General features: G+C 46.7%; 1 protein-coding gene across 2 annotated transcripts in view; it reads right to left on the reverse strand.

Annotated features, from left to right (window-relative positions):
• The window catches only part of KAT6B (lysine acetyltransferase 6B), a 745,545-nt gene that overhangs the window by 690,721 nt on the left and 27,820 nt on the right, over positions 1-27,004 (reverse strand). For both annotated transcript variants that reach the window (XM_075349101.1, XM_075349100.1), the window contains exon 2: positions 23,643-24,470. In XM_075349101.1, coding sequence (XP_075205216.1) covers positions 23,643-24,263 — 621 coding nt within the window. In that variant the 5' untranslated portion in view covers positions 24,264-24,470. The remainder of the gene's footprint in view (positions 1-23,642; positions 24,471-27,004) is intronic.

Below are 27,004 nucleotides of genomic sequence, written 5' to 3' on the forward strand. Positions count from 1 at the left end.
GGAAGGTATCTCGGGGAGACGCCTGACATGATTAATCTAGGACTTATTGGCAGCTATGGGCTGCCAATAACTCCTTATTACCCCGATTTTCCAACGCACCAGGGCAAAATCGGGAAGAGCCGGGTACAGTCCCAGAACGGTCGCATATAATGTATGCGGCAATTCTGGGCAGCTGCTGACTGATATTGTTAGGCTGGGGGGCTCCCCATAAAGTGGGGCTCCCCATCCTGAGAATACCAGCCTTCAGCCGTATGGCTTTATCTGGCTGGTAATAAAATTGGGGGGGGACCGCACGCCGGTTTATTTAATTATTTATTAATTTATTTTACTGCACAGTATAGACACGCCCACCGGCTGCTGTGATTGGGTGCAGTGAGACACCTGTCACTCAGCGTGGGGGGGGGTGTCTGACTGCAACCAATCACAGGCGTCTGTGGGTGGGGAAAGCATGGAATACGAGATTGATTAATGAGCGACCGGCATATTCAAAGTAATTGTTGCCGCGTATTCTCTGCACAGCTGTTCCTCGCCGCGCTGGTGATCGGGGAGCGGTAAGTATGAGAGAGGGCTGCTCACTTCAGTCACTTGGGGGATTAGCGGTCACTGGTGAATCCTTCACAGGTGACCGCTAATCAGTACGTGGCACACAGACAGAGCCACGGCATGACAATGAAGTCCGGTGAAGTTCACCCGAGTTGATTCTCATCGCGCAACTCTGTCTGCTGTCAGCCGACATGTATCAACGACATTGTGCAACACACAAACGGACATTCCACACGGACATTCCACGTACACATACACGGGCATTTTACACACAAACATTTTGCACGTACACACGGCTCGTATACGCCATCACACGGATGCCATACGTACCGGAGAAACGCCCCAAAAAAACGGAACACGGACCCGAAAAACGGACCGTGTCACACGGACTTTTTTTTGCGGAATGTGTTTTAGGCCTCAGAAAATATAACCTACAATGAATATAAAGGGTAGGGTATCTACCAGCAATAATGGTGAAGATAAATATGGAGGCCAGTCACTGGAGTATAACCTCAGATAAACGCCCAATGTATGTTTCGATATATTGCTGTTAAATCTTCATCAGTGGAGAGGCATCCTACTCGTGTCCCCCAATATACCGTGTTCAAATAGCAGCGGTAAAAAGTATCCAGAAGGCTTGCAGCAATGTCCTTCGTAGTACCACCTTTCATTCATCTGATGGACAAAAGAACTTCCATATTAAACAATACATCACAACAAACGTGGTGTATTTTGCTACATGTACATGCCCCCTGACCTATGTGGGCCTCAACTCCCGTGAGCTCCGCATCTGGATCAGGGAGCATGTGAGGGACATTGCTGCAGCCAAATCGGAGATAGATCCCACTTTGCTTAAAAGGGGTTGTCCAACATAACAAAAATTTTTGAGTTTAAGCTAATCTGTGCTGTATTGTCATATAAAACACCCCTACATTGTTATTTTTTGTTTTCTAACTTTTGTTCCTCTTGAATTCACCCTTTATTCTCTGCAGCTCTCTGTTTACATTCAGCACAAGCAAACTGACCACTTCCTGTGCCAAACCTCCCAGTCACAGCTGGCATCGCCCAGCCTCACTGTCCAGCCCCACCCCAGTGTCCAACCTCGCCCCCTGCCCGCCCCCTGCACACACATTCCCGGTCAGTATATTCTGCCCCAGCACTGACCTATTATCACTACAGCATTGCAAATAACAGCCCCACATCGGGCTCTGCACCGCAAACACACACATCGGGCTCTGCACCGCAAACACACACATCAGGCTCTGCACCGCATACACACATCAGGCTCTGCACCGCATACACACATCAGGCTCTGCACGCACACACGGCGCTCTGCACCGACCCCCCCTGCCCCCATAGGGAACACATGTAGGGAGTACATACTCACCCGTCCTCGGTCCCCGCCGCTCCTGCATGTTCGCACACTGTCTGTGCTCTGCACATATCAGCACAGTAGTGACGTCACCGCTGTGCTGAAGAGCGCACAGACAGCGGGGCAGTGATTAGAAGCAGTGGTGCACTCCCGCTCATCAGCGCTTTCAAATTTACCGACATCTGTGATCTGTGATGCCGGTACATTTGAATGTGTGATCCTGAGCAGGGGGCCCGGTGCTGGAGCTGACACCACGGCAGCTGCAGGCAGGCCCCGCCCCCAGGTCACGGACCCCACAGAAGTGCAGGGGGAGGTTGTGGGCAGAGTACAGGGTGCGGGGGAATGTGTGGGAGGGTGCAGGGAAGGGGGCGGGGACTCCACGCACTGTACAGCCCAGCAGGGAGGCGACATGCTGTTTCCAGATTTGCATGTCAACATGGCCCTGCCCATGTTGACATGAAATGACCGGAAGCAGCAAAATCGCGGCAGGAGCGGTCACATGACCACTCGGAGCCGGGGGAGAGGGGCTGACAGCAGGGCAGGTAAGTGGTCTCTATCTACTTACCTGCCGCAATGTAGCCCAATAGGGTAATAATGAAAAAACCTCAAAATAAGCCGGATAACCCCTTTAAAACACTACCCAGGCACTTTAGGTGACCTCAAAAAGCGCCTGGCACAGTGCGAGACCAAATGGATAGTGACTCTGGACACCCTGGTCCCTAGGGGACTCAATGAGTCTGTAAGCTATGCTCCATTTTTGTGAGCGTATAATATATATATATATATATATATATATATATATAAAATGTGGTGCATATAAATATTAGTATACATATAAAGTGTATGTGTATACGTATTTTTTGAAAAAAGGTTTTTATGATTGGTCTCTGTTTGAATTTGTGGTGCTGTTTTTCTCCCTCATCTGCATCCTTTAGTTTTAACCTTTATAAGTTCACCTCGGTCCTCTAATGACACTAGGTTTATTTGTTTTCCTATTCGTAGGCAATAATAATGTGCGCTAATACTGAGGTTCATAAAAAAAATAAAGGATGAATAAACATTGACCAAAAGATCACAACATAAGGAGAAGATATATATTATGAATACTGCATATAGTGGCACAGTCTTTATCATCATCTGTATAACGGATCTTTTTATTTTACATTGTTTACATCATTCTGTATTACTGGCTGTCTTTGTGCGAACTCGCTGACTCCAGAACTTTTCCTGCTTGTGACAGACGCTGTCTAGAAGTCTCGTGCCTGCGCGGGAGCGTTGGTTACGCGTCCTCGCTTCCGCGCATGTGAGACTATGACGTGATTGCTAATGTCTCGCGGGACTTCACTGGTGCGTCAGCGCGAGCGCCATTCTGAGACTTCCGGATACTTTTTACCGCTGCTATTTAAACCCGGTATATTGGAAGACAAGTAGGATGCCTCTCCCCTGATGAAGATTTAATACCAATATATCGAAACGTACATTGGGCGTTATGAGGTTACGTCTGAGGTTATACTCCAGTGACCGGCCTCCATATTTAACTTCACCATTGTTGCTGGTAGATAACCTACAATGAATATCAAGGGTAGGGTATATTTTGTAACATGGGATTCGGTGATACTATGTTTAATATGTGCATAGTCCAATATGGAGCTATTGTATGTTGATATCTTCTCACTCTTACTTTTTTTTTTTTAAATTTGTATTGTATATCATGAATCCCTAGTGTTATACATATGATGGGCCTGAGACACCTTGTGTCTGAATAAAACATTTTGTATCTTTTTGCACTATACAAACTCAATGTTCTTTTTTCCTATATCATAGTGATGAGTTTGTGCCACATGTGGGGATTCGGTAGAATCTATACCCACGTTACCAAATGTATGTTATTTTGGAGCCTTTTGCTTATATATTATATGGTTTGTGTAGAGGTGGTAAAAGTCCAGATCTGCGTGGTTTCAAAGTTGCCCTGTGTTGGACCCTGGCCCGGGATTCCGGGTGTTTGATCCGGCACTCAAGAAAAAAAGAAATAAAAGGAAAAAATAAAGAAAATAAGAATGAAGCGACTGCTTCATACTTACCCAAGCTCCAACCCGGCTGTATGCTGGTCCTGCGCTGTTGTACTCTGTTCCTGTGGCCTCCCTGGGTCGCTCATTTCATATACATAGCTTTCCCCACTCACCGGCCCGCCTGGCCTCTGTGACTGGTTGCAGTCAGACGCGCCCCCAGCCTGTGTGACGGCGTCTGCCTGCAGCCATCGCTCATCGGGGCTCATTCATTCTCTGGAGCTCACAGCAGGCAGTCTTGTTCTGTGGCGCTCCCTGTGAGATTCAGATGTAGCAGAGCTGGAATCGTCATGGGACCTCGTGTGGATTACGTCAGACCTCAGGGTGTTGGGGCTTATAAAAGTAGTGTAAGAGGGTGGGTTTAAGTATTTAATTCCAAGTAAAGGATTATTTTTAGTGTTTGTTTACTTAATCATGGGGGATGTCTCAGATGCCTGCCATCATTAACCCCTTAAGGACGAAGCCAGATTTGTACTTAATGCCCAGGCCATTTTTTGCAATTTTGACCAGTGTCACTTTATAAGGTTATAACTCTGGAACGCTTCAATGGATCCCGGTGATTCTGAGATTGTTTTTTCGTGACATATTGGGCTTCATGTTAGAGGTAAATTTAGGATGATATTTTTTTATTTTATTTGTGAAAAAATCTGAAATTTGACAAAAAAATTAAACATTTTGCAAGTTTCAAACTTTTAATTTTTATGCCCATAAACCGGAGAGTTATGTCACACAAAATAGTTAATAAATAACATTTCCCACTTGTCTACTTTAGATCAGCGCAATTTTTGAAACAAAATTTTTTGGGGTTAGGAAGTTAGAAGGGTTCAAAGTTCATCAGCAATTTCCCATTTTTTCAACAAAATTTACAAAACCATTTTTTTAGGGACCACATCCCATTTGATGTGACTTTGAGAGGCCTGGGTGACAGAAAATACCCAAAAGTGACACCATTCTAAAACCTGCACCCCTCAAGGTACTCAAAACCACATTCAAGAAGTTTATTAACCCTTCAGGTGCTTCACAGGAACTAAAGTAATGTGGAATGAAAAAAAATAAAAATTAACATTTTACCTAAAAATGTTACTTTAGCACTAATTTTCTTACTTTTTCAAGAGGTAACACCAAAAATTGGACCTCACACTTTGTTACCCACTTTCTTATGAGCGCGCTGATACCCCACATGTGGTCAGAAACCTTTGTTTGGGTAAATGGGAGGGCTTGGAATGAAAGGAGCAATATTTGAATTTTGGAAAGCAAAGTTGGCTGAAACAGATTGCGGGCACCATGTTGCTTTTACAGATCCCCTAAGGTACCTAAACAGCAAGAACCCCACTCAAGTGACCCCATTTTGGAAACTAGACCCCTTAAGGCTTCTATCGAGGGGTATACTGAGCATTTTGGACCCACAGGTACTTCACAGATTTTGATAACGTTACTTTGTCATATTGAAAATTGTAATTTTTTTTCTCAAAAATGTTGCTTTAGCATCAATTCTCTCACTTTTTCAAGAGGTAATTCCAAAAATTTGACCCAAATGTTTGTTACCCACTTTTTTATGAGCGCGGTGATACCTCACATGTGGTCTGAAACCTTTGTTTGGACAAATGGGAGAGCTTGGAACGAAAGGAGCAATGTTTGAATTTTGGAAAGGAAATTTGGCTGAAAAAGATTGCGGGCACCATGTTGCATTTGGAGGACCCCTAAGGTACGTAAACAGCAAAAAAACACCACAAGTGACCCCATATTGGAAACTAGGCCTCTCAAGGAATTTATCTAGATGTTTGGTGAGTACCCTGAACCCCCAGGTGCTTCACAGAAGTTTATAACGTTGAGCCATGAAAATAAAAAAATAAAATTTTACCACAAAATTGTTACTTCAACCAGGTAGCTTTTTTTTCACAAGGGTAACAGGAAAAAAATCACCATAAAATGTATTCTTCAATTCTCTTGAGTTTGGTGATATCTTATATGTGGTGGAAATCAACTGTTTGGGCACACGGCAGGTCTTGGAAGGGAAGGAGTGCAATTTGACTGAACATTTGGCTGGAATAATTAGTGGACGCTATGTCGCATTTGGAAAGCCCCTAAAGTGCCTAAACAGTGGAGGCCCCCCACAAGTGACCCCATTCTGGAATCAAGAAACCTCAAGGCTTTTATCTAGGTGTATATTGAGCATTTTGAATCCACGAATACTTCATTTTTAGAATTTGATAAGCTTAGGTTGCCATATTGAAAATTTTCATTTTTTTCACAAAAATGTTTCTTTAGCATCACATTTCTCACTTTTTCAAGAGGCAACAACAAAAACGTGGACCCCACAGGTTGTTATCCAATTTCTTGTGAGCGCAGGGATACCCCATATGTGGCCAAAAACCTCTGTTTGGATATATGGGAGGGCTTGGAATGGAAGGAGCACCATTTGAATTTTGGAAAAGTTGAAATAAATTGCGCACACCATGTCACATTAGCAGGGCCTCTTGGGTACCTATACATTAGAAACCCCCCACAAGTGACTCCATTTTGGAAATTGGACCCCTCAAGGATTTTATTCAGAAGTATAGTAAGCATTTTGAATCCACAGGTACTTCACAAAAATGTTGCTGTAGCAACTAATTTCTCTCTTTTAGGCTATGTGGCCATGATCCAGCGACACGGCGTCCAGTACACAGTGTCAGCCTTCCTGCAGAGATGTGAGTGTTGTCCACGGGAGAACGCAGCTGCCCATGCCCACGATTTGGGTTCAGGCTGCTGTGGAGCTCTATGCTACCTGCAGAGCACACTCATCTCCGCAGCATAAATTGACATGCTGAGGCTCGGGAAGCTGCGCCACAGGTTGGTTTATGCTGCGGAGAAAAGAAGCACAGTGGGCACGGGATTTCTAAAAATCCTTCAACTGTGCTTCTACTGCACAACGCAGCGTTATGGACGCAGGGAAAACACTCTGCGTCCAAAACGCTGCAAACCCTGATTGTGGGCACACAGCCTAAAATGCTACAGTGGATGAATGGATAGATGTCAAACATATATAACGTCCCACCCCCCTGCATATTCTAAGCTGGCGCACTTTAGTGCCTTTCATGTGGCACTAAAGGGTGCCTAGCCTTGTATTTAGCCCAAAAAGAAAAAAAATAAAATTAAAATAAATGACGTGGGGTCCCCCCTATTTTTGATAGCCAGCTAGGGTAAAGCAGACAGCTGTAGCCTGCAAACCACAGCTGACAGCTTCACCTTGGCTGGTGATCAATTTGGAGGGCTCCCCAAGCTGTTTTTTTTTTTTTTTAATTATTTATAAATAAATAATTAAAAAAACAAAACAAACGTGGGGTCCCCCCAAATTAGATCACCAGCCAAGGTGAAGCTGACAGCTGGGGTCTGGTATTCTCAGGATGGGAAGAGCCATGGTTATTGGACTCTTCCCAGCCTAAAAATAGCAGGCCGCAACCGCCCCAGAAGTGGTGCATCCATTAGATGCGCCAATTCTGGCGCTTCGCCCCAGCTCATCCCGCGCCCTGGTGCGTTGGCAAACGGGGTAATAAATGGGGTTGATACCAGGTGTGTAATGTCATCTGGCATCAAGCCCAGCAATTAGTTATGTCACGGCGTCTATCAGATACCCGACATAACTAATTAACAGTAATAAAAAAAATTAACAAAAAAAATTTGAAAAACCACTCCCCAAAAACATTCCCTGATTGACCAATTTATTGAAAAGAAAAGAAAAAAAAAATCCGCTGTAATCCATTTGGACGTCCCACGTCGACTCTGGACCTTCTAGAATATGGGGGACACGTTCAGGGAACGTATTCCCCATTTTCTAGGTGTGAGGACCCTCCATTTGAGGAGAGTGGGTGCAATGAATCTGCACCCACCCTCCCTGGGTCACAGCTGCAGTGTGCCGAGCAGCAGCAGCAGCCAGCGTCCTGAACACAGGAAGCTGTCAGCTGCTCGGCACATGTGACCGGCGTCTGCTGTGAAGGAGCCGGAGGAGGGGGCCGCGGGGGATCAGCGCTCCGATAGGTATGTAGGACACCGGGGAAAACCGGGGGGATAGGTGGGGACCCGGCAGGGCCTGGGGAGCAGGTTTCTGTCGCATGTGTTATGGCACATGCGACAGAAACCATAGGAAAGGGGGAAATGCGGCCGGCGCGCTGCTGTGCTCGCCGGTGCGCGCGGCCATCTTGGATTTTCGGGAGGGGGTTGGGGGTCGGGGGGGCACTTTGGGGATACCGAGGGGACCGGAGGGAACCGGGAAAAAGATTTATCTCCCATTTGGCATGTTTGATCATGCCAAATGGGAGATAAATCATTTTTTACCGGCGCGGTCATTTACTGTAACCTGATCATCGGTATACGGTGTATACCGGTCATCAGGTGAGCGGGGACCGGAAAAACCGGCCAGAATCATGATCTCCAGGGTCTCAGCTACCCCCGGCAGCTGAGACCCCGGAAATTTTCTGACTCTGGGGGGCGCTAGACCCTTTTTTCCGACCGCCGTTAAAAAGCGGCAGAAAGGAAGAAGTACCCTAATTTGTCGCCGTTAAAAGGCGTATCGGCGGTCGTTAAGGGGTTAATCTAGGGTTTAGTAGCAGCTGTGGGGTGTTATTAACCCCTTATTACCCAGATTACCCAGCTCTTCCTGAATGCCCTGGTGCAGTGGCAAAGTGCCAGGCTTGTCACATCTAACGCATGCGACAAGTCCGGGCTTCTGGAGGCTGAGAATATCAGACCCCAGCTGGCTTTACCTTGGTTGGGTATCAAAATTGGGGGGAACCGTATGTGTTTTTTATTTATTTATTTAAAAAAAAAAAAAAAAGCCGAAAGCGGTTCCTCTTCTTTTCATACACAGCCAAGATAAGCGCAGGGCTGGGGTTGTAGCCATGGACTTTATCTGTGCTGGGTATCAGAACACCGTGGAGAACCTGCACCAATTATTTTATTTATACCACGATACTGACAGTACATGCTAGAGTGTATGGGCTCCTGCCAGGAAAATGTCATTTCAACACATGATAGGGGTGTGTTCAAAAATGTCGTCCGATGTTTCCAGCCAGAATAAACATTCTTTTTCTAACTCCAAATGGGCATGGAGCTGTTTATAATAGAAGCGGGTGTCTGCAGGTGAGACCCCCAGAAAGGGGGAGTGGGGGGTGTTGAAGCCCTGCCTTGCATGATTATGGTGGATGAGAGGAAACATCACCACACCCATTAACCTGGAATGAGCCCATACATTCTAGGCTCATGCTAGATGCTTGAGTGTATGGGCTCCTTTAATTACACTGCTCCCCTGCCCACCGGCTGTCCTGGCGCATGTGATTGAATGCAGTCAACTGACATGCTGCCACTCGGGAAGGGGGGCGTGTCTGACTGTAATCAGCGGCCCAGGCAGTGAATGAGAGGCCTGGGAGCAGCCTACAGCCATGCCGGAGCCATGTTAAGTCCACCACATGCGCTCCCATTCCTCTATCCTTTCTACCACCATTTTTAATCTCTGGATTCTGTTACCCATAGACATATATGGGGGTGGATCTGGATTTTTTTTCTTAAAAGAGAGCAGGGTCCCGCCAGTCCCAGGTTTTCGTGAGTCCGCCCACCTCTAGTTTTGGTCATTATGGTGGTATCACTAGTGGAGAGATTGGTAATATGTGGTTATGGTCTTGTGGCGCTTGTCCCTTAAATTGCAGTATTGATTGTAATGTTGGTAGTCACGTTTGGTAATGATCTGTAATGTTGACATTATTCGTTAAGGCCCCGTCACACTAAGCAACATCGCTAGCAACATCGCTGCTAACGAACAACTTTTGTGACGTTGCTAGCGATGTTGCTGTGTGTGACATCCAGCAACAACCTGGCCCCTGCTGTGAGGTCGTTGGTTGTTGCTGAATGTCATGGGCCATTTTTTAGTTGTTGCTGTCCTGCTGTGAAGCACAGATCGCTGTGTGTGACAGCGAGACAGCAACAACTAAATGTGCAGGCAGCAGGAGCCGGCTTCTGCGGAGGCTGGTAACCACTGTAAACATCGGGTAACCAAGAAGCCCTGTCCTTGGTTACCCGATATTTACCTTCGATACCAGCCTCCTCCGCTCTCACCGTCAGTGCCGGCTCCTGCTCTGTGCACATGTAGCTAGCTGCAGGACACATCGGGTTAATTAACCCGATGTGTGCTGTAACTAGGAGAGCAAGGAGCCAGCACTAAGCATTGTGCGCTGCTCCCTGCTCTGTGCACATTTAGCTGCAGGACACATCGGGTTAATTAACCCGATGTGTGCTGTAACTAGGAGAGCAAGGAGCCAGCGCTAAGCGGTGTGCGCTGCTCCCTGCTCTGTGCACATGTAGCTGCAGGACACATCGGGTTAATTAACCCGATGTGTGCTGTAGCTAGGAGAGCAAGGAGCCAGCGCTAAGCATTGTGCGCTGCTCCCTGCTCTGTGCACATTTAGCTGCAGCATACATCGGGTAATTAACCTGATGTGTGCTGTAACTAGGAGAGCAGGGAGCCAGCGCTCAGTGTGCGCTGCTCCCTGCTCTCTGCACGTGTAGCTCCGTGCGGTGGTAACCAAGGTAAATATCGGGTTGGTTACCGATATTTACCTTAGTTACCAAGCGCAGCATCTTCCACGCAGCGCTGGGGGCTGGTCACTGGTGAGCTCACCAGCAACTCGTGTAGCCACGCTCCAGCGATCCCTGCCAGGTCAGGTTGCTGGTGGGATCGCTGGAGCGTCGCAGTGTGACATCTCACCAGCAACCTCCTAGCAACTTACCAGCGATCCCTATCGTTGTTGGGATCGCTGGTAAGTTGCTTAGTGTGACGGTACCTTTACTATGGGGTGGTATTAAATGATCATATTATTTAGCATGAAGAGGAGGTTTTATTGGTCTTGCAGCCCAATTCTATTTCCCCCAATGGCAGAAAATAATATTCATAGTAGAGACCCCCCATCTGATGAAAAAGGGTGGGAGGCAACTTGGGCCTGTGTAATTTCAAATGCAATGGCTGAATTTCAGTCCCCATCCAGCCATGGGTACAATTGTATGAAGAATATTATCATGCTGCTCACATTTAAAAAAAAATGCTGATTTTTTTTCTTCCATTTTGCTGTGTATATTTCAGAATAGACGTGTGAAGCAACAATGCTTTTGACACTTTTTAACATCCATTTAGGATATTATTGCTGTAAGAATCTCCTGCAAGTTGCCTCAAGTCCATTTACATGGAGCAGTTAGGATTAGCATCCCAGGGAGGTGTTAAAGGGAGCCTGTTAGGTGCAATATGCATCCAGAACCACGAGCAGTTCTGGGTGTATATTGCTAATCCCTGCCTAACCATCCCTGTATAAACTAGCATAGATAGAGATCTTTAGAGTATTTCTGAAGATCTTTAATCTTATGCCAATGAGCGTGCGAACGAGACATAAGGGCGTTATATTCCCTGACTAGTCCGCCCTCTTATCATGCATGCCCACAGGGGCGTACTAATAGGTTATTCAATTCAGCATCACCAGCGGTGCAGCGTGTACCTGTGTTCGCTGTGACCGCGCTTCTGAATGCCGGGCACTTCCGGTCATGCGCAGTATGAAGCCGGGTGTACACATCCAGGCTTCAGAGAGGTCTAGTGGACATGACTGGAAGTGCCAGGGACGAGTGATCACAGCGAACACAGGTACGCGTGGCACGGCTGGTGACGCTGAATTGAATACCATGTTAGTATGCTCCTGTGGGCATGCTAACATAACAGGGCGGAATAAAATCGGGGGATATAACGCCTTTGGGACTAGTCCCCGCGCTTATTGGCATAAGATAAAAGATATTTAGTGTGCTGGCCAAAAGTATTGGCACCCCTGCAATTCTGTCAGATAATACTCAGTTTCTTCTTGAAAATTATTGCAATCACAAATTCTTTGGTATTATTATCTTCATTTAATTTGTCTTCAATTAAAAAACACAAAAAACAATGAAACAAAAATCAAATCATTGATCATTTCACACACAACTCCAAAAATGGGCCAGACAAAAGTATTGGCACCTTTAGCCCAATACTTGGTTGCACAACCTGTAGCCAAAATAACTACGAACAGCCGCTTCCGGTAACCATCAATGAGTTTCTTACAATGTTCTGCTGGAATTTTAGACCATTGTTCTTTGTCAAACTGCTCCAGGTCCCTGAGATTTTAAGGGTGCCTTCTCCAAACTGCAATTTTGAGATCTCTCCACAGGTGTTCTATGGGATTCAGGTCTGGACTCATTGCTGGCCACTTTAGTAGTCTCCAGTGCTTTCTATCAAACCATTTTCTAATGCTTTTTGAAGTGTGTTTTGGGTCATTGTCCTGCTGGAAGACCCATGACCTCTGAGGAAGACCCAGCTTTCTCACACTGGGCCCTACATTATGCTGCAAAATTTGTTGGTAGTCTTCAGACTTCATAATGCCATGCACACGGTCAAGCAGTCCAGTGCCAGAAGCAGCAAAGCAACCCCAAAACATCAGGGAACCTCTGCCATGTTTGACTATAGGGACAGTGTTCTTTTCTTTGAATGCCTCTTTTTTTTCCCCTGTAAACTATGTTGATGGCTTTTTCCAAAAAGCTCTACTTTTGTCTCATCTGACCAGAGAACATTCTTCCAAAACATTTTAGGCTCTCTCAGGTAAGTTTTGGCAAATTCCAGCCTGGCTTTTTTATGTCTCGGAGTAAGAAGTGGGGTCTTCCTGGGTATCCTACCATACAGTCCCTTTTCATTCAGACTCCGACGGATAGTACGAGATGACACTGTTGTACCCTCGGACTGCAGGGCAGCTTGAACTTGTTTGGATGTTAGTCGAGGTTCTTTATCCACCATCCGCACAATCTTGCGTTGAAATCTCTCATCAATTTTTCTTTTCCTTTTACATCTAGGGAGGTTAGCCACAGTGCCATGGACTTTAAACTTCTTGATGACACTGCGCACCGTAGACACAGGAACTTTCAGGTCTTTGGAGATGGACTTGTAGCCTTGAGATTGCTCATGCTTCCTCACAATTTGGATTCTCAAGTCCTCAGACAGTTCTTTAGTCTTCTTTCTTTTCTCCATGCTCAATGTGGTACACACAAGGACACAGGTTGAGTCAACTTTAATCCATGTCAACTGGCTGCAAGTGTGATTTAGTTCTTGCCAACACCTGTTAGGTGCCACAGGTAAGTTACAGGTGCTGTTAGTTACACAAACTAGAGACGCATCACATGATTTTTCAAAACAGTGCCAATACTTTTGTCCACCCCCTTTATGTTTGGTGTGGAATTATATCCAATTTGGCTTTATGACAAAATGTATTATTTTTTTTTCATTGAACACAAATTAAATGAAGATAATACCAAAGCATTTGTGATTGCAATCATTTTCAAGAAGAAACTGAGTATTATCTGACAGAATTGCAGGGGTGCCAATACTTTTGGTCAGCACTGTAGAAATACTTTTTCTAAAGATCTCTTTATCGATGCTACTAGATACATGGGCAGTTAGGCAGGGGTTAGCAATATGTACCCAGAACTGCTTTTGGTTCTGAGTGCATATTGCACTTGACAGGGTCCCTTTAAGACCTCATTTTGCATGAAGAATAGGGTTACCTAATTAATACAATAAAATTACCAAATTAAATACATAAAATGTAATAGCTTTGTTCCTCTTGCTCTATAAACCACATCCCTGAAGCCTCGTGAAATCAAACATTATAATAATAATATATATTTATTGAAACACCACTCCAATGTTGATTTTATTTCACCGCTGGAGTAGTGAATTAAATTTAAGTGTCCTGCCATCGTCTAATACTCACCTGTTGCAGTCTTCATATGTTGCCAGCAGCGCTCTCAATTTGTAACCTGATAGCAGCTCCAGCGTTTCAAAAACTGCGCCTAAATTCACAAATTGATGCAACTCTGAAAGCCTTGTTTTGGCTCTCAGAGTTGCATTGAACGCTTGTGACTTGTGATGGGTGAATATACTCTGCACTATTCATTACTCTCACAAATATTAAGGTATTCGCAATATCAGTTACTCTGAGTATTTTGCTCCTCGCCTCTTGAGTTTCGAGTACATTCACCCAAATGTTTGGCACCTGAGTTTCAGGCACTAAATAAGCAGGGATTACTTGCCCAACACAGGGATCTTTGCCAATTACTGTAATTGGGAGTAAAAAAAACAAAAAACAAACCAAACAAACAGTCATTAAAAGCAGGAGCATAATACAGAGTTTCCCTGCAGTTGTCACACTGCTTCTGGGTTCGATCATTAAAGTTCATGAATATGCACTGCTTCCCCTGCCCACCATCTGTACCAGTGTCTGTGATTCGTTGCCCTCACACTAGCTGTCTGGGTCCCTGGAAAGGAGTTTAAAAATAAATAAATAAATAATTGGAAAAAGAAACGCGTGGGGTCCCCCATATTTTGATACCCAGCGCAGATAAAGCAAACTGCTACAGGCTGCAGCCCACAGCTGTGTTCTTCTACTTGGCTGTGTATCAAAACACGATGAACCCCATGCGTGTTTTTTTTTTTTAAATTAAATACAATTTTAAAAACCGTTGCCAGATTACCAAATTAGGCGATTTGCGCACATTGAGACATTTCTGCATCAAATCTGCAGATCCTGGCAAAAAAAACGTACTGAAACTGCATTAAAACACATGCGGTATCTGTGCAGTTTGTTTTGCCAGGAGATGCAGATACAGGTGAAACCAGAAGTTAACACACGATCAAAAAAAGACACACATGCATGTTTTTCTCACTATCCGACATCAAATCAGAATAAACCTCTCCCGTTTTAGGTCAATTAGGATTACCATAAATTATTTACATTTGCCAAATGCCAGAATAATGAGAGAGATAGAGAATATATGAATATGAGTCTTTTTAGATAGTGTATGTAAACTTCTGGTTTCAACTTTATGTATACAACCACATACTCAATGTGAGCAGCACATTGAACGCAATGCCAGATTAGGCAATGACTTCACCTGAGGTGAGGTCATGGAGTTCAACGAGTTCCCCTCAGGTCAGGACACCTGAGGTCACAGCTTCGGAACTAGTGACCTCAGGGGAAAGTCATTAAGTTCAATGCCGGATTAGTGGATTATGTGTTGCTGACATTGAGTATTTGGTTGCAGACATTTCTGCATCAAATCTTCATTGACTGGCAAAAAACTGCACCAATACCACATGCATTTTGATGCAGTTTTGTTGTGTTTTTTTTGCCAGGAGCTACCAATTTGGTGCAGAAACGTATGCATCCAAATACTCAATGTGTGCACATATTCTAAAACGGCATTGGAGTTCAATGAAATCACCTAAGATGTGGTCACTGAGTTCCATTAGTTCATCTCAGGTCAGTTCACCTGAGGCCACAGCTGGGGTACCGTGTGAACAGTCAGCTGTTACATCAGGTGAACTTCCTGACGTCACAGCTGCGGCTCCATCAGGGAGTCCCTTACACCGTAGTGCGAGGTCACGTTTTCTAATGTAGTGAAACGTCGTGTCTGTGGATTACGCTGGACCGGGAATATTTTGGGGGCTTAATAAATTGGAGAAAGAGGGTGGGGTTTTCTTTTTTTTTTTATTAAATAAAAAGGAATTTTCTCTGCATTTATTTCTTTTGACTTACAGGGTAATGGAAGGGTGTGTTTCATAAACCCTTCCCCATCACTAACCTCAGGCTTGACGACAGCTGTGAGTTTTTGACAATTCATAGCTGTTATTGACCCTTACATTACCCGATTATGACCGCTCCAGGGCTACGGGATGAGTCGGGTAATAAAGTGCCGGAATTGGCACACCCATTAAATGTGAGAATTCTAGGGCGGCTGTGGGGTACTATTTTTAGGCTGGGGGCTCCAATAACCATGGGCTTCCCCAGCCTGAAAATACCAGTCTCCAGCTGTCCGCTTTATCTTGGCTGGCTATGAAAACAGAAGGGGACCTCACAACTTTTTTTTTTTTTTTTTTTAAATTGTTTATTTAAAGAATTAAAGAAAAAAAATACATGGGGTCCTTCGTATTTTGATACACAGCAGAGACAACTCTGGGGGCTGTAGCCTGTAGCTGTCTGCTTTATCTGCACTTGGTATCAAAATACAGGTGACCCGTAACATTTTTTCCAATTTATTTTTACACTCCACAACCTTTAATGATCGGATCAGGAAGCAGTGCGACAGCCATGGGGGAAGCTGTAAGTATAAATTCTCCTGTCATAATCTCCGTAATACTCAGACAACATTATTCCCAGAAACCAGCAGTTATTTTCTCCATGCTGTTCCCATTCAGTTTCAGAACTTTTCCATCCATTGCAGTATTTTTACAGCCCTCCATGTCTACTTCCTAGGTCCTCCAGAACTTTGAGTTTCCCATTAGGTTTGTAATTTGGTACAAATACACAATAGAAATTATTCACTATTCACGCATCTTTATTTGTGACGTAACTTTTGACTTCCAGCCAGTCACACCTTCTAGTCAAAAGATGGTGCCATGGGGCCAGAGTAGCGCCAAAAAGGATGAAGCCAAAGGGTGAACATAAGAAGGGTGGTAGAGGACTTACATTTAAAGCACCACTCCAGCAGTAAAAATAACCCTGAATTGGTGCTTTAAAAGATACAAAAGCTTATATTTACCTCCTGCGCAGGTGCCCTTTTAGCGGTCTTAGCACTCGCTTTCCTGAGACTCACATTTAGTGGCTACGTCACGCGAGCCTTAGTCCAATCAGCATCAACTTCCCTGTCCCCGCTTTCAGACACATAAGTAAATCGATAGGAAGTGAGCTGTGGCTCGCCACTCACTTGCTGTTAATTACCTATACATCCAAAGATGGGGAGAGGGAAGCTGGCAGTGATTGGGAGCAGGGCTTGTGTGACGTAGCAACCTCATGTGAGCCTCAAGACAGCGAGTGCCAAGACCGCTGGAATGGCACCAGGACAGGAGAAAAGTATAGGTTTTTTTTATTTTAATGGGGGCAAACACGGGGAATGACATGGGGTTGTCCTAAAAGCGAACAACCCCTTTAAATTAATAAAGCACTGCCAACGTGAGGGAAAAAAGAAAAAAAAAAAATCGAATGACGTTTATGTTTTATTTTTACTTCATTCAAGGTATGAGCTTGTTAGCCCCATTAGGAGCAGAGACTGATGGCAATGTGGCAGAGTGTTCACAACACAGTAATAAAGTATTATAAATGCACAAACATCTTTAAAAGATTCTTCTATTTGCTTAAGAGGAGTTGTCCAGTAAATTGCCCGTCATAAAATAAAAAAAAAAGAAAAAATTATATATACATATACACACACACACACACACACACACACACACACACACACACACACACACACACACTTGCCTCCCAGAAGAGCATTGTGTCGCTCAATAATCACGTGACATTTTTAGGTCACATGATTGCTGTGGGCACTACTTGACTGCAGCATTTCAGAGTGGAAGTCCGCTTTGAGAGAGAGTAGTAAAGACCATACCTCCCAACTTTTAAAGAACGGAAAGAGGGAAAGTTTGCGGCGCGCAGAGCACGCCGCGGCAATATTTTAGGCCACGCCTCTTACCACACCCAGTCAGCAATGACAATCATTGTTTTAGAAACAATAATTAAAAAATATACCGTATTTTTCGGATTATAAGACGCACTTTTCCTCCCAAAAATTTGGGAGGAAAATGAGGGGTGCATCTTAAGATCTGAATACAGCTTACCGGGGTGCCGTTTGTGCGGCGACCGGGTGCGTTCTGGTGGCGGGGTGCCTGTGGCTGCGTGCAGGCAGCCGGGTGCCCGTTGGTGCTGGCTGCCTTTCTGTGCATGCGGGCGGGCGGATGTGCATGCGGGCGGGCAGCCGGGTGCCCGTAGGTGCCGGCTGCATCTCTGTACGTGCGTTCGGGCAGCCGGGTGCCCGTCGGTGCAGGCTGCCTCTCTGTGCGTGCGGGCAGCCGGTTACCCGTCGGTGCCAGCTGCCTCTCTGTACGTGCAGGCGGGCGGGCGGGCAGCCGGGTGCCCGTTGATGCCGGCTGGCTCTCCGTGCGTGCGGCTGGTATCCCAGTGTGTCCGCGGTCCCAGTTTCAAATGATGGCGCCGGGAGTCAGCGCGTGCGCACATGGATCTCTTGGATGAGCGCTCCATCTGCGCATGCACAGCTCCAGGCGCCATCATTTGAAGTGGGACCGCGGACACACTGAGACACTTACTTCACCGGCCTGCTCCACCTGTCACCCGCTGCCACGGAGCCGCCGCGGCTCCCACCACGGACGCCGCTGTCACCACGGACCCGCTGCGGCTGACGCTACTAACCCGCCGTGGCTGCCAGCAAAACCTCTGCCTCCTGTGGTCCCGCTTCACCACCACTGCTGGCCCCCTCCGGTAAGAGAACACCGGATTATAAGACGGACCCCATTTTTTTTACCTTTTTTTAGCTCTAAATTTGGGGTGCGTCTTATAATCCGGTGCGCCTCATAAAACGAAAAATATGGTACATAGATTTATTTCTCAGTAGTAAATTAAAATATAAATGCAAACTTGGCCGTGTTACTTTTAATCTAGAATATTTTAAACCACAAAATTCTGTTGGCAGATCTGTCCCCTTAAAATCTGCCCCATGTACAAAACTGCAGACTTCATGACAGAGCCGCTCTATTAGATAAAATATCTAATAATACTGTGCTTTTGGTTAATGGGAGGAATTAGTGAATACAGGCAACTTACTGTTCTGATTGTTCCAATTGTGGAGACACGGGGGACAGTGGGTGCTCTCCTGTGGAGACACGGGGGACAGTGGGTGCTCTCCTGTGGAGACACGGGGGACAGTGGGTGCTCTCCTGTGGAGACACGGGGGACAGTGGGTGCTCTCCTGTGGAGACACGGGGGACAGTGGGTGCTCTCCTGTGGAGACACGGGGGTCAGTGGGTGCTCTCCTGTGGAGACACGGGGGTCAGTGGGTGCTCTCCTGTGGAGACACGGGGGTCAGTGGGTGCTCTCCTGTGGAGACACGGGGGTCAGTGGGTGCTCTCCTGTGGAGACACGGGGGTCAGTGGGTGCTCTCCTGTGGAGACACGGGGGTCAGTGGGTGCTCTCCTGTGGAGACACGGGGGTCAGTGGGTGCTCTCCTGTGGAGACACGGGGGTCAGTGGGTGCTCTCCTGTGGAGACACGGGGGTCAGTGGGTGCTCTCCTGTGGAGACACGGGGGTCAGTGGGTGCTCTCCTGTGGAGACACGGGGGTCAGTGGGTGCTCTCCTGTGGAGACACGGGGGTCAGTGGGTGCTCTCCTGTGGAGACACGGGGGTCAGTGGGTGCTCTCCTGTGGAGACACGGGGGTCAGTGGGTGCTCTCCTGTGGAGACACGGGGGTCAGTGGGTGCTCTCCTGTGGAGACACGGGGGTCAGTGGGTGCTCTCCTGTGGAGACACGGGGGTCAGTGGGTGCTCTCCTGTGGAGACACGGGGGTCAGTGGGTGCTCTACTGTGGAGACACGGGGGTCAGTGGGTGCTCTCCTGTGGAGACACGGGGGTCAGTGGGTGCTCTCGTCCGCTGATCCAGTCGCCTTTAGAAAGACAGCATAGCCCAGGGCTCATCCCAACTGAACGCCTGAGATCCTTAATCCCTCCCTCTCCTCCTCAGCTGTGATCCGATGGCAGTATCAGATCACAGTGTAATGGCTCACGCTCACAGCACAGCAGGAGCCGAGGGTCATTAGCATATCGCATCACATGTGATATGCCAGTGTGACCTCAGCTTGGTATGTGCGCACGTTGCGTTCTGTGCAGTGCGGAAAAGAACACACCCTCTGGCAGACTGGACAAATGTAAACACTGCGTTTGTAAAAATTAAAAAAAAAAATAAATAAATAAAAAAAGCACTCAAAACTCATGCGTTTTGGATGCATTTTTGACAGTGCGTTCCCCAGTCAATTCAGCGCTGTTATATGCCCGCTGACAGCAGACACAGACAGAGTTGCGAGATGAGAATGAACTCAGATGAACTTCACCCGACTTCATTGTCATCCCGCGGCTCTGTCTGTGTATCGCGTCCTGGTTAGCGGTCACCCTTGAAGGACGCACCGGTGACCGCAAATCCCCTGAGTGACTTAAGTGAGGAGCGCCATCAGCGGTGCAGTCACTCAGGTTACCCGCAGCCAGCTGGAGTCCTCCACCTGAGACCGCAACTCACCTGTGATGTCATCGCTGATCGCGCAGCTCACTTCAGTCACTCGGGTGACTTGCTGTCACAGTTGGAGGATCCAGCAGTGGCCGCGGGTAACCTGAGTGATGTCATCGCTGATCGTGCGGCTCACTTCAGTTGCTGCGTGGAGCTGACAGAGAGCAATCGTGGTCTGTGGCCGCTCCTGTCCGCTTCATGTAGCAGGGCTGGATGCGTCGCGGGACCTCATGTGGATTCCGTCGGACCTGGAGGGGTGTTTGGGGATTTAATAAAATAGTGAAAGAGGGGTTTTTTTTTTGTCTTTTATTCCAAATAAAGGATTTTTGGGTGTATGTGTTTATTTTCTTTAACTTACAGGTTAATCATGGTAGATATCTCGGGGAGACGCCTGCCATGATTAACCTAGGACTTAGTGGCAGCTATGGGCTGCCATTAATGCCTTATTACCCCGATTGCCACCACACCATGGCAATTCGGGTAGAGTCCCAGGACTGTCGCATCTAATGGATGCGGCAATTCCGGGCGGCTGCTGGCTGATATTGTTAGGCTGGGAGGCTCCCCATAATGTGGAGCTCCCCATCCTGAGAATACCAGCCTTCAGCCTTGTGGCTTTACCCCGGCTGGAAGCAAAATTGGGGGGGGGGGGGAGGGGAGGACAGTTTTTTTAAGATTATTTATTTATTTTACTGTATGATAGACCCGCCCACCGGTGGCTGTGATTGGTTACAGCGACACAGCTGTCACTTAGTGTGGGGGTGTGTCAAACTGCAACCAATCTTAGGCGCCGGTGGGCAGGGAAAGCAGGGAATATGAGATGGAATAATGAGCGGCTGGCATTTTCAAAAGAGGAAAAGCCGCCAGAGCAGTGTGACAGCCGTGCAGCGCCTCGCCTGTGATCGGCGAGTATGAGAGAGGGGAAGAGACTGACCGACAGAGAGACAGACCGACCGACAAACAGAGAGTGACAGACAGAGTGACAGACAGAGCGACCAACTGACAGAGAAAAAGAGACCAACCGACCGACATTGACAGAGAGAGACTGAAAAGACCTGCGTTTTTTTTTGTCAAAAAAGCATGCGGAACGCAACAAAAATACAGTCCAAGTGCATTTTGGTTGCGTTTTGACCCACATCATGATTTTTCAATGAGGAGAACGCAGCTACAACGCACAAAAGAAGTGACATGCTGCTTTTTTTTCCACAGCGATTTTTGGCATCCAAAACGTTGCGCTTACAAATGCAGCGTGCGCATTGAATTTTCGGACTTCCCATAGACTTTGCTGGGGGAGCAGAACACATGCAATTTGGCACTGAAATGCTGCAGTTCAAAACGCAGCGTTAACGCGGGAAAAAAACGCAACGTGCGCACATAGTTGTAGTTCGCCGATGCATCGCGACGAGGAAGGAATCCTTGCGGCGAACTACAAGACCCAGGAGGCCGGCAATGGAACAGAAGGTAAGGTGAGTATAACATGTGTACCTTCCGTTCCATCGCCAGCCTCCTGGGTCCTGTAGTTCGCCGCTCCACGCTGTGTATCGGTAACCATCGGCGATGAAACAGGAACTTCCGTTGTCAGACGCTACTCAAACGCAGCGCGCTGACCAATCAGAGGCTGCTGCCTTTGACGTCAGAGCTCTGGGTGCGGAAGTTCTTCCCTCGTCGTCATGGCACCCGATACACAGCCCATGCTAGCGAACAGCAAGTCCCAGCAGGCCGGCGATGGAACGGAAGTTAAGGTGAGCATATAATATGTGCGTGCTTGTGTGTGTGTTTGTGTGAGTTTGTGCATGTGTGGAATGGCACAACAGGGGACCAGGATGGGACATTTAACAAGTTGTGGAACGAATTGCCTGCATTGCAATGATTTCCTATACATACACATTACTGGGGCCTGTGGAGCCTACATATTGACAGTGGTGGCCTGTGGGGCATACATACTGGCAGTGGTGGAAGACGCTGAAGGCCCAAGCTGGCAGCACTGGAGGGTGCTTAAGGTATAAACTGGCAGCACTGCGGGGGGCACTGAGGGCACATGCTGGCAGCACTGCGGAGGGCACAGGCTGGCGGGGCGCTGAGGGCACAGGCTAGTAGCACTTGGGGCACAGGCTGGTGGGGCGCCGAGGGCACAGGCTGGCGGGGCGCTGAGGGCACAGGCTTGCAGCACTGGGGGGCACTGAGGGCACAAGCTGGCAGCACTGGGGGGCCCTGAGGGCACAGGTTGGCAGCACTGGGGGGCCCTGAGGGCACAGGTTGGCAGCACTGGGGGGGGTGAGGGACACTGAGGGCACAGGCTGGCGGGCGCTGAGGGCACAGGCTGGCAGCATTGCAGCACCAGAGCCTGAGAGCTCCTCTGCCTGCTTTCTCTGAGTCCCCTGTTTGTCTGCTTTTAATATTGCAGGCACAGGGGGGACCTGAGAAGACAAGTCCTGGACTCTCCCCTGCTCTCCCCTCCTGCAAGCACACTGCTCTCTCCCTCCTGCAGGCACACTGCTCTCTCCCTCCTGCAGGCACACTGCTCTCTCCCTCCTGCAGGCACACTGCTCTCTCCCTCCTGCAAGCACACTGCTCTCTCCCTCCTGCAAGCACACTGCTCTCTCCCTCCTGCAAGCACACTGCTCTCTCCCTCCTGCAGGCACACTGCTCTCTCCCTGCTGCAGGCACACTGCTCTCTCCCTGCTGCAGGCACACTGCACTCTCCCTGCTGCTGGTGCACTTAACTCAGTTGCAGATCTGACGGTTTTGAAGCAGCCGCTGTGCAGATGAGTCGGTCACATGTGAGCAGCATCCTGGGTAGAGGGGGCAGGCAGAGGGGGCGTGGCCAGCTTCGAGAGCAGCAGGAGGGGACAAGGAGAGCATCCGAGGAGTGTGTGTCCAGCATAGATAGGGGGCGTGGACGACCGCAAATGGGCGTGGCCAGCAGTATAGATGCCCAGGAAGGCATCCAGAGAGTGTGGCAGGCATCCGGAGGGGGCATGGTCGGCAGAGTGCGGGGGCGTGGCAGCTGCGTCTCACTGCACTGCGGGACAGAGAGCTTCCCGGGCATGAGAACGGGACTGACGTATAAAATCGGGATTGTCCCGCTATATCCGGGACGGTTGGGAGGTATGGTAAAGACTGCTGATCGGCTGCAGTGGTCACATGCCTGTGAGGCAGCGTTGGCATGGGAGGAGTAGCACTGTTCTGGAGGGTAACAATAGGTTTTTTTATTTTATGATGGGCAATTTAGCTGTCAAGAAGGACCACCCCTTTAACAAGTGTTACGCTTAACATAGGAAAAATGCTGCATCAGCTACATGATTCATATGTGATTGCAGGCCAGCACATTTATTTCATACAACAATCATAAAAATATTAAACAGCTAGACATAGAACACTTCATAGAGTTAGTATCATCCTAAAGCAAACAACATGGACTCAGAAGGCATCACGTTGTTGCCTGAGACCACCCAGTGACAGCATTGTTACAAAAGGTGGAAAGAAAAATTTTACCAGTCCACTTACCTGGTCTTTTTCATGAGGGAGAAGACTAACTGAGGGTAGCAAGGAGGTGGAAGAACCGCAATATCTAGAAGAACCTTTTCCACCCAGACCTCCATAGTTAATCCTATACTGTGGACCATCTTTTAGCAGTCTTCCATTGTTAACTGCCCTTTTTGCGGCAAGACGCAATCGTCTTTGGAATATAGGGTTCAAAACAATTCCAGTCAAATCATTCTGGCCGCGCAAATACTTCTCAATATTCTTCAGTGATGATCCATTAGACTCCTGCAGTCCTTCAATCGCCCTATGAAGGAGTTTATTCCAATCCACACTCCGCAGGTCTGCACTTGCTGTCCAATGTCCCTTGTTTGGTTTAGGCAAATGACTAGGTGGGGGGGTTGTAAGGCGTCCAGTGTTTTCTGGGTCCTTGTAAGAAGCCACCCCTTTGTTAAGAACTTTTAGCACTGACCCATCCTGAACTCCGAGCTCCAACTGCTCAAGGACACATCTTCTATCAAGCCCATGAGAAACACACACAGCATGACAAATCCGTTCCTCTGATGGACGTTGCTTTTGCCGTTTAACCTTTTGTATAGCTTCCAAAATCCACTCCGTATAAAGAGGGTTTGCAAGTTTTACCATGGTTAATAAAGTGTATCCAGAAGTCAGGTGCTGCCTATAGAGGTCATCCGTGCACCACAGCAATCAACAAGCCCATAACCAAAAGTATCCTAGATTGTATTTGGCAAAAGTTTACACACATCCATCTTCAGAGCAAAAACCCAGCAGAAGGGCACACATCAAAAAGGAACAGCTGGAACACAGTAAATCCACGTCATAAAACAAAATCTAAGGAAAAAAGAGGAAACAGACTTCATTGAAATGATCAAAGACAGGGACATATTAATGAATGACAGGAACTATGAGCTTTCCATGACAAAGGAGCTCAGTTTTCAAAAGGAGAATCAAGGTTAACCCAACAATGGACTAAACAATGTCAGAAATAGGAGGCAACATGCAACGACCAAGAATTTAGACAGCAAACCATGTATAATGATGCCACATAGGCAACTATTGGAAAAGTACAAAGGTAAATCCTACCACAGCTCCATTAAGTCTAAACTAGTATGGGGTTAGACAGATTTCCAGCATTGTGTCTAAAGTTTTAGGTTACATGCGCATGCTACAGTTTCTTCTGCACTCAAACTGCAACCAAAACTGCACCTTGTCACAGAGAGCCTGGAAATGGAAAAGAAAAAAAAAAAAAGAAAACGCTTGTAATGTAGGTGCATTTTTGTTATTGCGTTTTTTAAAGGAGAAACAAAATATTATAGGATAGGATAATGGCTAGATAGCTAGAACAGATGATAGATAGAAAAAAAATATAGAAATAATAGCTAGATGGATAATAAGAAAGAACAGATAGAGTAGCTTCACAGAGCGATAGCTTGGATTGCTGTTTTTTTAATTTTTGGGGGATAAAAAAAAAAAAAATAAAAAATGATGTGGGGTTCCCCCCCATTTTTCAAATCCAGCACAGGAACAGCAGTAGCTGCAGGCTGCAACCCTCAGCTGTCTGCTAGACCTTGGCTGGTTATGAAAAATAGAGGGTATCCAACACTTTTCTTTTTTTAAATTACTTGATTTATTTTAAAAAAAAAAATAATTAAATAATTATATACACACACACACACACACACACATTTTTCGAATACAGCCAAGGAAGAACAGACAATTGAGGGCTAATTTTATTAGGGTGGGAAGGGCCATCGTTATTTGTCCCTTTCCAGCCTAAGAATAGCATCCCACATCCGCCCCAGAAGAGGCGCATCCATAAGATGCGCCAATTCTGGCGCTGGAGCCAGCTCTTCCGGATTACCCTGGTGCAATGGCAATCGGGGTAATAAGGGTTAATGGCAGCCCATAGCTGCCACTAAGCCCTAGGTTAGTGATGTCAGGCGTCTATGAGACACCGCACATCACAAATCTGTAAGTGAAAGTACAGTGCCTTGCGAAAGTATTCGGCGCCCTTGAATTTTTTAACCTTTTCCCACATTTCAGGCTTCAAACATAAAAGATAAAAATTTAAATTTTATGGTGAAGAATCAACAACAAGTGGGACACAATTGTGAAGGTGAACGATATTTATTGCTTATTTTAACTTTTGTAAAAAAGAATAAACTGAAAATTGGGGCGTGCAATATTATTTGGCCCCTTTACTTTCAATGCAGAAAAACTCACTCCAGAAGTTCGAGGATCTCTGAATGATCAAATGTTGTCCTAAAATGACTGATCATGATAAATATAAGCCACCTGTGTGTAATGATGTCTCTGTATAAATGCACCTGCTCTGAGATAGTCTCAATGTTCTGTTTAAAGCGCAGATAGCATCATGAAGACCAAGGAACACAACAGGCAGGTCCGTGATACTGTTGTGGAGAAGTTTAAAGCCGGATTTGGTTACAAAAAGATTTCCAAAACTTTAAACATCCCAAGGAGCACTGTGCAAGCGATCAAATTGAAATGGAAGGAGTATCATACCACTGCAAATCTACCAATACCCGGCCATCCATCCAAACTTTCATCTCAAACAAGGAGAAGACTGATCAGAGATGCAGCCAAGAGGCCCATAATCACTCTGCATGAACTGCAGAGATCTACAGCTGAGGTGGGATAGTCTGTCCGTAGGATAACAATCAGTCGTTCACTGCACAAATCTGGCCTTTATGGAAAAGTGGAAAGAAGAAAGCCATTTCTCAAAGATATCCATAAAAAGTGTTGTTTAAAGTTTGCCACAAGCCACCTCGGAGATACACCAAACATGTGGAAGTAGGTGCTCTGGTTAGCTGAACCCAAAATCGAACTATTTGGGCACATTGCCAAACGATATGTTTGGCGTAAAAGCAACATAGCTCATCACCCTGAAGACACCAACCCCACTGTCAAACATGCTGGTGGCAGCATTATGGTTTGGGCCTGCTTTTCTTCAGCAGGGACAGGAATAAAATTGATGGGAGGATGGATGGAGCCAAATACAGGACCATTCTTGAAGAAAACCTGTTGGAGTCTGCAAAAGACCTGAGACTGGGACGGAGATTTGTCTTCCAACAAGACAATGATCCCAAACAAAGCAAAATCTACAATGGAATGGTTCACAAATAAACGTATCCAGGTGTTAGAATGGCCAAGTCAAAGTCCAGACCTGAAACCAATCGAGAATCTGTGGAAAGAGCTGAAAACTGCTGTTCACAAACGCTCTCCATCCAACCTCACTCAGCTCGAACTGTTTGCAAATAAGAATGTGCAAGAATTTCAGTCTCTTGATGTGCAAAACTGATAGAGACATACCCCAAAGTGACTTGCAGCTGTAATCGCTGCAAAAA

Source organism: Anomaloglossus baeobatrachus, chromosome 5, assembly GCF_048569485.1.
Source record: "Anomaloglossus baeobatrachus isolate aAnoBae1 chromosome 5, aAnoBae1.hap1, whole genome shotgun sequence".
Taxonomy (NCBI): Eukaryota; Metazoa; Chordata; class Amphibia; order Anura; family Aromobatidae; genus Anomaloglossus; species Anomaloglossus baeobatrachus.